Genomic DNA, 12500 nt, shown 5'->3' with positions numbered 1-12500 from the left:
TTCTATGAGCTGAACTGCCTTACAAAATGCTCTGGCAAAAAGGAAATGACTGCAATTTATTGGTTTTGGTTTAATTTAAGAAGAACCGAGCAGACGGAGAAAGTTAACGTCATCCAAGATAAAAAGAAATGCAAATAACGAAAAGGCTCAGGACACAAACTTCAGTCCTTTAATCATCTTTTAATGAGCTCTGATGGAGGTGTGTGTGTGTGTGTGTGTGTGTGTGTGTGTGTGTGTGTGTGTGTGTGTGTGTGTGTGTGTGTGTGTGTGTGTGTGTGTGTGTGTGTGTGTCTCCAGGCCGTTGCAGTAAATAGAAGTGTTGGCTTTTAGTCATCTTTCATGTGTTTCATTAAATTCTGCTCCGTGTTACTGAACCACTCGGTTTATAAATCCCAGCACGTTCTTCACATCCGGATTAAAGGTTTTTGTGTTTGACGCACCAAAGAGCCGTTCAGCTGCCACTTCTGGCTCGTGCTCATGCATGTCTGTGTACATTGATTTCACGTGTTGTCTTGATGAAAGCCGGGGGATAAAGGGGTGAGGTGTGTGTGTGTGTGTGTGTGTGTGTGTGTGTGTGTGTGTGTGTGTGTGTGTGTGGGAGGATTTGAGTGATCGGCAGGAGAGCAATCTCCAAAGCTGTGTGGATCCACATAGAGAGGCTGAAGGAGACCAAGATAGTTTCATGAAAGCTGCAAGATGTCAAACATAAATAATAATAATAACTTTATTTGTAGAGCACCTTTCATACAAGAATTGCAGCTGAAAGTGCTTCACATCAGAAACATAACAATTAGTACAAGGACAGAATAAGATCATTTACAGAACAATAATCACAGTGTTGATGTAATGAGTCTGAAGCACCATTATAAAAACAAAAATAGCACAATTAAAATAGTATAAATTAACATTGGAGATCATGCCTAGTTTCCGTATCTGTCGTACTCAACGACCTCCTGAAACCACATTCGTCACCATTCTTGTAAATGTTTTAAACTATCAGAGCCACATGTTAAAAGCGTGAGATCAACAATGGCCCCTGTGACCCTTCAACTGGTTTACTCCCTTCGGTTAAAGCCAGCTTTTGTCCAATACACATTTATCAGAGAAACTTCCTCTTGTTCCCGTGGTAACACCGTCTATTTGATCTCAGGTTTCTCAAAAATACACACTCTGAGATTTATCTCAGTTACCTTTACACATTTAATGTTGAACCAGGCATAGCAAACATTTATGAAATCATTTAAATTAGTTTAAAGTGGCACCATTAAAAGGCTAAGATAAAAATATATAAAATATCACTATTAAAAGGCTAAAGTAAAGAGATATAAAATATCACTATTAAAAGGCTAAAGTAAAAAGATATAAAATATCACTATTAAAAGGCTAAAGTAAAGAGATATAAAATATCACTATTAAAAGGCTAAAGTAAAGAGATACGTTTTTACTTGTGAAGATATTGAGCGAGCTTGCCTCCTTAATGTCTGCAGGTAAAGTGTTCCATAGCTTTGTGCATAATTGCAAAAGGCTGCATATGACAGAATGACAGAAAATCTGCCTCCTTAAGTGTTTAAATCTGGTTAAATTAAGACGCTTAAAACTATGATTTTAGCCTTATCTTATTATAATTCACCTAAAAACATAAACGCCTCAACATGTCTGTGTCTTTAGAAAACAAAGACACAACTTCATCATAATTGTTTGATAATGAAATAAAAAGGATCATTCCAGCGCATGCATTAAGGTCGTGTAGTCGCCTGTTTCTCACCTTGAATGTTTTCAGAAATGTATTTTTAAGATGCTCTTCCGCTGTGAAAGGAGAACGTTTGGCATCGACTGTTTTCAACATGGCGTCACACACTTTCTCACTTTACAGCTAAAATATGTTTTGAGGCGACAAATTCGCAGCGCAGTCACAGAATCTTGATTCATGTTTGATCAGCGCGGTTTAGTTTGACAGTAGTATCACTGGAGGAGGCAGATCATCTGTCTCATGCACTTCTGTGAGGACACGGTGACCGTTTCAGCAAATAAAGTGACCATCTGCAGTTTTAATGCGTCACAGTTGTAATAATATATTGTGGCTGTGGAGCGAGATGTAAGTCCCTGCTGTGCAGCACATTTGGAGTCGCGTTTGTGTCCACCTGATGAATATAAATCAAATGTTTGACTCTTTTTGCTCTGATTTTGGTCTCCACAGACTGTTCAGCTGCTGAATGCTCCACTATGTTCACCAGCGTGTCTCTAACTGTCTGTGTGCTGAGCAGGTCGACTTACCTTGAGTTTTACGAGCTTGTTGGATGAGCTGAAAGATGCAAAACAATGCACAAAACTATGACTTTAATGCATAATATATAAAGCTACGTTCTCCTTTAACTGTAGTAAATGTGTTTGTTTTTTATCTGCATGTGATTGCAGAAGTAATAAGTGAAGCTACGCTGCTGTCTTCATGACATCAGACTGTGTCTCGTGTTCCACAGAATCCGATCGCTTTATGTTTCAGGCTTACACGCTGAACATGTTGTATAATCATCACAGCTTCTGCTTAAAGGAATATTTCACCCTTAAAATGACCATTTGTGTATCATTTACCTCGTGTTACCCAGAATTCTTCACACTTCAACAAAAGCAAAACTTTATCGAAACAGCCGTTTACAAAATCTCACACACGACTCCTTCATCCTGTCGCTAAATCTTTACTGTTTAAAACACTTAAACGTCTGTCTGCTGCAAATCTGTGCGAGTTTAAAGGAGGGACAGATGTTTTTATGTTGTTTTGTTGTTGCTTGTTACTTTAATTCATCAAGACTTTTCTCCATTTTGTAGATTCTCTGTTCACCGAGGAGGCAGGAGAGCAAAATAAAGTTTTTTTTAAAGAATTCAAAGTAACATTGGTACAAGTACATATGGTCATTTTAAGGGTGAAGTATTAATTTAATCTCATGCAAACTCATAGTAACACACACACACACACACACACACACACACACACACACACACACACACACACGTATGCTGATGTTAATATTCAAACGTGGAGGATGGTTTGCAATCTTATTTGGCAGCTTTCTCTGCAGGATTTATGAGGTTTTAAACACACACACACACACACACACACACACACACACACACACAGAAGAAAGGGAGCGTTGGTTGGTTTAAGCAGCTTATAATGATCGTGTTCTCATCTGTCAATCATAACTTTGGCTTTCCTCCTAAAATGTATCGGCTCAAAATACTTCCCTCCACCAGCCATCTTTAAGAATTATATATTTATATATTTAATACGTGGACAAACAAACATATCGGCTACAAGGAACACTAAGGTGGTCTGGTGTGTTATTAATAATACAATTATATATCTTGAAAAAGATTCAATCTGTGTGTGCCGGTAAAATCCACGCTGCTGAGGAGAAAGTCATCAATACTCGTCACAATATTAAAGATGGATACAACATGGAACTTTGTTCAGATTAAACTGAACACTTTTTACTTCACAGGTTGACGGTCGACATCCAACCTGTAACTTCCTGTTGGAGGTGGAGAGAGACCAGGCGGAGTGTCTGCAGAGGCTGCGGGAGGAAGAAGCTGCCGGCAGCCATAAAGGTCCAAATCAATTAATGAGCTGAACTATATATATATATATATATATATATATATATATATATATATATATATATATATATATATATATATATATATATATATATATATATATATATATATATATATATATATATATATATATATATATATATATATATATATTAATAATAATAAGAGTCTGCAGACTGAGAGTTGATGTCATGTTTTACATTCAGTTTGTATTTTCATACTTTATAACAAAGTTTAATCCGTTCTGTTTTTATCTGCACAAAATGAAAAGCAGCAGAGAGTTGATGAGATTATCTCATATTGAAATGTGGGATTGTTTCTCTGCCTGACTGAATCATATTATAATATATATATATATATATATATATATATATATATATATATATATATATATATATATATATATATATATATATATATATATATATATATATATATATATATATATAAATGCAAATGATCCAAATATGTCCAAACAAATGTCGGAGAAAAACACATAAATTTGGCAGCTATAGAAAGCGGAAGCCTGAAGCTGTTCGGGGCAGTTTGGACATATAAAACAATAAATCACATATTTAATGTTGCAGGAATACCCCGGTAGCTAGTTAAGAAGAAAAGCTCACCTTTATAAATGATAAATGATGCTTGCAATCCTAGCAAGCAAATAGCAAGAAACAAGCTTGTTCCAATTAATAATACATTTACAGTTTAACTTGAAATGAAATGCATGTCGAGGAGCGAGAGCCGGAGCAGCTGCGAGCGAGGATACGCCCGTGTATCCTTCACGACATCCGTAGCCTGCATTTGTGAATTGAATTAAAGGTAAATAAAGATCTATAAGTTGTCATAAACACCACGCTCATTTGACAGAGATCATAAAATACGACGGGATAAAGAAGCAGCGTCTGCAGCTGTGCCCCGCGTCGACTTAACAAGATGGAAAGGACGCTTCTCTGTTGCCTTGACTCCTCTCTCCTCGTGTGATTAAAATAAAGTTAATTTCTGATGTAACCTGCTGTGTGCATAATTATCCTGTGTGAATGTACCTCTCTGCACACGTCATGAAGTTATGTATAAACTCTTAGTTTGCACATGTTGGAGGTGAAATGCAGTTTTAATCTGTGAAAGCCTGAAGCCTGAAGCTCAGGAGTGTTTCTGCAGCGTTAACGAGAGAGCCGTTTTATAACGCGTGGCTCTCAGGACTCCAGTCGCTCAATCAGCCTCAGTGGGAATCAAACTCACGGCCTCACTGTGTCGCGCCTTGCCCTCCACACTCAGGTTCAGACACGAGATTTAATGGCCATCTAGTGGGGAAGTTGCAGATTGCAACCAACTGATACCCCTTCTTTCCTTCCTTCCTTCCTTCCTCCCTTCCTTCCTTCCTTTCTTCCTTCCATCCTTCCTTCCTTCCATCCTTCCTTCCTCCCTCCCTCCCTTCCTTCCTTCCTTCCTTCCTTCCTTCCTTCCTTCCTTCATCTATTCCTTCTTTCCTTCCTTCCTTCCATCCTTCCTTCCTTCCTTCCTCCCTTCCTTCCTTCCTTCCTCCTTCCTTCCTTCATCCATTCCTTCTTTCCTTCTTTCCTTCCTTCCATCCTTCCTTCCTTCCTTCCTTCCTTCTTCCTTCCTTCCTTTTCCTTCCTTCCTTACTCTGACAACAATTAATCTTGTTCTATAAAAGGAGCTATACTGAGTAAACTTTATTTCCTTCCTTCCTTCATTCATTCTTTCCTTCCTTCCTTCTTTCCTTCCTTCATCCATTCCTTCTTTCCTTCCATCCTTCCTTCTTTCCTTCCGTCCGTCCTTCCTTCCTTCCTTCCTTCCTTCCTTCCTTCTTCTTCCTTGCTTACTCTGACAACAATTAACCTTGTTCTATAAAACTAGCTATACTAAGTAAACTTTATTTCCTTCCTTCATTCTTTCCTTCCTTCCTTCCTTCCTTCCTTCCTTCCTTCCTCCTCTGCAGAAAATGCATCCAAACATTTGATGCACTACAGAAAAATGCTCTGTGGTTAAAGAAGGATTATCAAATTCTGTCGTGCAGCACATATATATGTTTTTTACTATCCCCATGAAATCGCAGTCGGCGTTGCTGGAAAAGGGGCAAAGTGTTCAGCCAGCATTCACTTTGTAGTGAATAAAAAAGAGTGTAAACCAGAGAAAGAGGATTTCCCTCCAGATGCGCTGCTGTGCGTTTGCTTGGCTCTGATGTGCTTCTGTGAAAGCGAACAGAGAGGGAGGATCACTCAGCGGGTAGATGGACTTTTCTTCATGCACTGATGAGTTCAGATCTGCGTTTGTTTTTACCCCAAAGACATCTCTTCTCTCTCTTCCCCCGCTCCTCCTCTTTTGTCCTCTCGTGCACTTTCACTCTTCCTTTTTCCTTTCCCTCCTCTCAGAGTGCACTTCCACTTGCTCTCTATCTCGTGTTCTTAACATCTTAAATTGTTGATTCTGTCTCCTACAAAATTGAAACAAAACTACTTGATTAGGTTTAAAAATAGACGTTTTTTGTGTTATTTAAGTGAGTGAAACCGAGCAAACACCATAAATATACAACAACCTATGGTTGAAAGGGTTAAAGCGATGCAGGTGATCACAGGACGCAGCACAGTGGATGTTAGTCCCACCGTCTGATGTCGTGCAGTTTTCTTTCATTTGGAGGAAGAAGAAGATGAGATTTATCTATTTTTCGTGTTGTTTGTCTGAAGTTTGATCTTGTATCTGTCGTGTAACCTGACAAAACAATCCTCGCTCTGGATGATGAGGTCACCAGCTACACTTATAATCATGTGCCGTTTGTATAAAACAACATTTCTAACACGACAGGAGCCAGAATAGAAGCTTTTCAGATCCTCTGGCCGTGTTCTTCTTTTCTCGACTTGACACTAAATGGTTTCTTTTTATAGCAGTTCTTTCTCCTTCACAGTCTGATGCCTCGGTAGCTGGCCGGCTCTTTTTCTTTGGGAGATGAAGGCTACATTTTACCAAGCACACTGTCTCCATTCATCTATTGCTAAAAAGCCCTGTTGACTGTTCAGTTTGCCATCAGCACTTTTGCACCCATTAGGGTTCATGCTGAAGAGCTGGAAGAGCTATTCTGGGAGGCAGCTTGTTTGTTTTGTTTCTGGAGGGTGGGCGAGAGTTTTGTATTCATTCAAGTCCACTCCTCCCTCGTACCCTCCGCTGATAGTGTCTAAATGTATCCTGTGCAATTTAAGAAAGGGTATGTGAAATCCTAAAATGCCTAATGAGGAGTATAATTGTTTTAAATAGGAGATGGTTTTCCCCCCGGTCCTCCTGTAATGTGGTAAATAAGCTTTTTATTGCTGCAGTTTTATCCGGGTCTCACTTGAGAAAATGTTTCTCATAGGGATGAATATAAATATGTTATTTGCATCATTAGCATCTGAGTTTCATGCTTTAATATCCAAAGGTTTCTGAACACACATCCAAGTCTCCTAGAAATGTCCTTTATATAAATTTACTGAACCATTGCAAGCCTCCTGTTTGTATCCAAGTGTCGCACAAGTGTACAAAGTCTGCATACGAGCTAGTTCTGTGAAAACAATCAAACACTAAAGTATTTAACCAGAAGCTGCATGTTGGATGTTCAGTGAAACACACACAGTACACAGCTGGATACATATTCTCCACCCACCATCGTGTGTGTGTTTCCACCAACAACACAAAGATAAGATGTAATACTTGTGTGGACTGTAGACTATAAGTAAGAAGTGGACGTAGTTATCGTGACCTCACCCATGGGTTTGTAGAGTACCGTGTCGAAGCCGTTTAGTTTTTTTGGATTCGGAAGTTACACGAGAACACTGACACAAGACATTTTTAGGAGACCAAACGGGTAGAATTAACTTTTGTGAAGTGAAAACGCACTTTGATAGATCTAAGACGAAAACACCCAAACTGGACGACACTGTGGTGGCAACCTGTCAATCACAAGGTAGCCCCGCCCTAAAGAACACGCTGCTTTATCGTCTATTTGACTCTAAATAGGAACATATTTTACAAAATGAACATCATGCTGTATAAAGGAAACGATTGAGACCATAAACTCGTTAGGAAAATGTTTACTGAGGTAATAAAGCGAGACGTAGGATCATTTTCTTATAGACTTCTACACAATTTGACTTCTTTTTGCAACTAGAGGAGTCACCCCCTGCTGGCCATTTGAACAAATGGAAATCCAACTTCCACATTGGTTTTACTTTTCAGACCCGTAGGTCACGTAATTGACTTGTATATCAGAGAGATGTGCGTGGTGTGAATGGACGTCGATTACGATGACTAATGCTGATGTTTTGTTTTCATTTATGTTCTGTGGGAAAATGTACTCATGAAGCCACCTTCTGGTTTTTGACAGAGTCAGGATGCAAAGGAGCGTGGGACAACATTGCATGCTGGGAGCGAACTGAGATCGGAGAGACCTTCACCATCCCCTGTCCTCGCGTCCTCAAGACTGTATTCGGCAGAAACGGTAGGCTACTTACCCATTTGTGTATTTATTTCCTCATTTCCATTTGTTTTTAGCTGCGACTAGACATTTGGCGTGGAGGTCAAGTGTTCGGCTGTGAAGGTGTGTGTTTGTGTTCTTGCCAATTGGCAAAAAAGGGGGCGTGGCAGCGAGAGTGGCCCGTATACTTAAACTGTGCCGTCTTTCTTTGTGTGTTTGTAAATTGACGTATGTGGTCGCAGCAATTGCGAATTTGCAGTAGTTTTTGTATTTATTTATTTTTCAGTCATTTTTACAGCAGAGAGATGAATAAAGGGAGCAGCCATGTTGTCTTTATGTTCATAACTCAAAGCTATTATTTATTTTTTCAAACTGGCGCTCTGACAATTCTCCATTACATATTAGAGAGCTCATTTCCTCCTATAAACCCCAAAATCTCAGCTGCACAAATTGCTTGTTTTCTTTCGATGTCATGTTTCTGCTGCTTTGTTTTATTGTGCAAACCAATACAATCTCTGACAAATGAAAAGTTCTAACTGGCTCCCGTTTCTTACATATTGGTCATATAGGATTAAAGGACTGTGTATCAGAAATGAAATATATAATCAGTATAGTAAGTGAGTTATAGTCCGATTGAATGATTGATGATCCAGGTTTTGGATATTTTCAGTCAAAAGACGATTGTGACGCTCCAGCGAGTTGATACCTTTCTGTCCTCGTTTGGTTTCCACGTTCTTCACCCTCAGTTCTCGCCCGTCTGTCTGAATGTGTGCATTGGATTCCCTGCTGAATCCTTCAGATCTTTTCCAGCCAGTGACCAGATGGCTGTTTGGATTTCCACTCGCAGGCCGTGCTCCGATTTACATTGATGACTTAACATTATGTAAGCACCCAGCGGCTTGTTCCGCTCACTCTGATGCTTCCCTGTCTGAGAAAGATCCCAATCCCCTGAAGTTACTGCATTTTACAGAAACAGTAAAGACTTGTGAACATGTAGCATCTGCAGGATTCTGAACACCAGGCATCTTTGAAGTTATTCAATGTCTTTATTTTTGTTTAAAAGTGCTGAGAAAACAAGACATTTAAACACCTTTTGGCAGAAACTAAGCTTATTGTTTTTATGTTTTCTAAATCAATACATCTTTAAGTCTTTATTTGACTTTATTTAGATTTACTCAGCAATCTTTCCTCCACATTAAAATCAAATAGCAAGTGTTATACAAGTTATTTTCCTTTTGACACCCAAGGTTCTGGAAATAAAAGTCCTGTTTCCTTCATAGTAGATAGTAGGTATGTAATACATCGAGAAATAGGATCATTTTCTTATAGGCTTCTACACAATCTGACTTCTTTTTGCAACGAGAAGAGTCGCCCCCTGCTGGCCATTTGAAGAAATGCAAGTCACTTCCACAGCTGCTTTACTTTTCAGACCCGTAGATCACGTAATCAACCCCGAAGTTCTGTTTCCTCCATAAGACAGTAGATGGCTGACCACATGTAAAACTCAAATGTGGCCCCTTGCACATATTGATCCAGCCTTTAATTTAAGGCTCCCTGCACATTTTGGCCCGCCTAGTTCTTGCTGTAGAAGAATTAAGGAACTTGCTTCAAGGAAAACATGTCAGATGGCTGCAAATACGTCAATCTATGTTGCCAAAGACCATGCAACGGTGATGGGTCACATGTATGTCTGTGAAATAGACTGCAAGTGAGTTCTGACTGCTAAGTTTATTTGGAGTCTTTCGTTTTTAGTCAGAAGACAGTATATATATATATATTTTGTTTTTTAAATGTTCCACACAACCATTAACTCAAATTCAGGTAGTTGGCTGTATGTTGTACTTGTAGTAATGTAATCAGAAACGATTATATGTGACACTGTATGGGACAAGCAACAATAAAATTGAAGATGTATATTTATTTAAATAAATCCTTGATGTGATTCTCATTCTCAAGCCTCTGGACATTAAAAGTGTTGGGAAACTACGACTCCCAGGGTGCATATACTGCTGTTTGTCTTTAATGTGGCGCTAAAGAAGCTAAAGAACACTTTGTAGAAACCACGTAAAACATTTACGTCTTCTGTCCCCAATGAAAACGAAAAAGCTTCTGAATTGGAACACTGGTATTGTGAAATGTTTGTCTTACATTCTCACACACTTAAGAAACTTAAAAACAAAACAAAAATGTATAATAATGTTGTTTTATAAGGACACTCCAATGCTGCTATATTAGGGAACTTTCTGTGAACATAATTAAAAGGAAAGTATAAATTTACAAAACGTTTCCTCCACCTGCACAAACCTCTGAAATACATAACGAAGCTGCAGCAATGAGTAGATTTATAAATGAAGTCTGGTCATTGTTGCTGCTCTGCGTCCTTTGGGACGTCCCAACAGTGTTAACATCACTTCACACATGTAAATCCCTGTCAGCCAATGTAAAGGTTACTCAGCTGTGTTTACCCTTCTGTGAAGCTGCAAACGGTTTGTTAGGAGTGTAGTGACGCAGAAGTGAGGTGAACTTTCTTCCAGTCAGTGAGCAAGAGATGCTCGATGCTTTTTACAGTGCATTCTGGGAATTTGTAAGAGAGATGAACTTTCAGTGCAGTGATTTTGGCATTTCGGACACACAGAAGAAGTCCCTCAGGAGTTCAGCTCACTAACTCTAACACTCATACATGACGAGGGGTGCAACGGTGAAAATGAATATTTCAAACACTGAACAAGCTTTAAAACTCAAAAGCATGAACTTTGAACTTTGCTTTAAAGATACTTTATCTCTTCGTCTCTCACAGGTAACATTAGCAGGAACTGCACGTCGGCGGGATGGTCGGATGTCTTCCCGAACATCTCCAGCGTGTGTGGGTCGGACACCAGCCAGGACAAGGTACAGCAAAGCGTCTTTGTTTCTTAGGGCCATCGTAGGTTAAAAAATAAAATAATTACAGAGCACGGGAGGGTTTCTTCACATACACGTTTATCTCAGAGAATATCAAAAAGGAATTTAGGACATTTATACGGCGTAGGACTTCCCATCTGTCGTTGCCGTTAACAGGGATTAATCGTGACTGTGCAGCAGGAAGAGGAGCTGCAACATAACATGCAGCATTAGTGGCTGAAACTGATGAAGCCTGCAGGGTCGGCTGTTAATTAACATGGTGAATGGCTGAATCTTTAAAGGGTCAATATGCCCACAGGTAGTGTGTGTGTGTGTGTGTGTGTGTGTGTGTGTGTGTGTGTGTGTGTGTGTGTGTGTGTGTGTGTGTGTGTGTGTGTGTCTGCCCTTTTTTTGCGTCATTTAATGAAAAAAAAGAAGTCATCACTCTTATAGAAGCAGTTTAGTTTTACTAAGTGTTGTTGTTTAGTGTTTCCTCCAATAAAACATGTAATAAAGATCAGACACCTAGCTTCTGTAAACCCTGCTAACAGTTTAGTTAACAAAGCAGCTTTTCACATTTTGTTGTGCAGTTGAAGCCTTAATTTCCAAAGTAAATCCATTTCTTTATTATTAAACATCATTAGAGAGAGAATCCTGCTGCATATTCTATAAAGTCTGACATCCACACTTCAGTTTTATATCAGCTCACATGTACATTTAGCAAAAGGAAGTTTTGGTGCAGAACGTTTCTCCCTGTTTTGCCTGGATGCTGATAATTGCCGCTGCCCTCCTCTTTCACTGCTCAGGTTCAGTTTGGGTCACTTCTGGTGGTATTCTGAATCAGCTATTGTGCTTGTTAAACTAACTGTCTCACCGTCTCTCTTTCACTCTCCTTCTCTGTCTTTCTCAACTTCATCTGTCGAAAATGTGCTTTTATTTCTTGCAGACTTCTCGTGTATTACTGGGATACTTGACTTGCTGTATGAAAGGATTTAAAAACCTCAGACGAGAGAAACCTGTCGGACTGACTCACTTTCCTTTTGACAAGCAGATTAGTTGACCTGAAATCAAAGGAGCTTCATACTGTAAATGGAAAATAAATGAATGTAAATGTTTACTGAAGGTTAAAAAGAGTGCCGACTTTCATAAGGGAGCAGCAGACAAAACGGCTCAAAGTACTTTATAGATTATAGCGAAGAAAAGAATTAAGAGAAATCAATATGTGTTTAATTAACTCTGAAATAAAACAGTTCTTTACATGTTCAATTATTCACTCAAGTATTAAATAACACCTACCTACCCCTACCTACCTACCTACCTACCTACCTACCCCTACCTACCTACCTACCTACCTACCTACCTACCTACCTACTACCCCTACCTACCCCTACCTACCCCTACCTACCCTACCTACCTACCTACCCCTACCTACCTACCTACCTACTACCCCTACCTACCTACCTACCTACCTACCTACCCACTACCTACCTACCTACCTACCTACCTACCTACCTACCTACCTACCTACCTACCCTACCTA

General features: G+C 39.3%; 1 protein-coding gene across 1 annotated transcript in view; it reads left to right on the top strand.

Annotated features, from left to right (window-relative positions):
• The window catches only part of vipr2 (vasoactive intestinal peptide receptor 2), a 35537-nt gene that overhangs the window by 8841 nt on the left and 14196 nt on the right, over positions 1-12500 (top strand). Inside the window, exons 2-4 of the mRNA XM_029454240.1 lie at positions 3498-3603; positions 7991-8104; positions 10878-10969. Coding sequence (XP_029310100.1) covers positions 3498-3603; positions 7991-8104; positions 10878-10969 — 312 coding nt within the window. The remainder of the gene's footprint in view (positions 1-3497; positions 3604-7990; positions 8105-10877; positions 10970-12500) is intronic.

The sequence above is a fragment of the Cottoperca gobio genome, chromosome 17 (assembly GCF_900634415.1).
Source record: "Cottoperca gobio chromosome 17, fCotGob3.1, whole genome shotgun sequence".
In the NCBI taxonomy this organism is placed as follows: Eukaryota; Metazoa; Chordata; class Actinopteri; order Perciformes; family Bovichtidae; genus Cottoperca; species Cottoperca gobio.
Note: the sequence above shows the minus strand (reverse complement) of the source record. Positions and strands in the feature narration are given on the sequence as shown.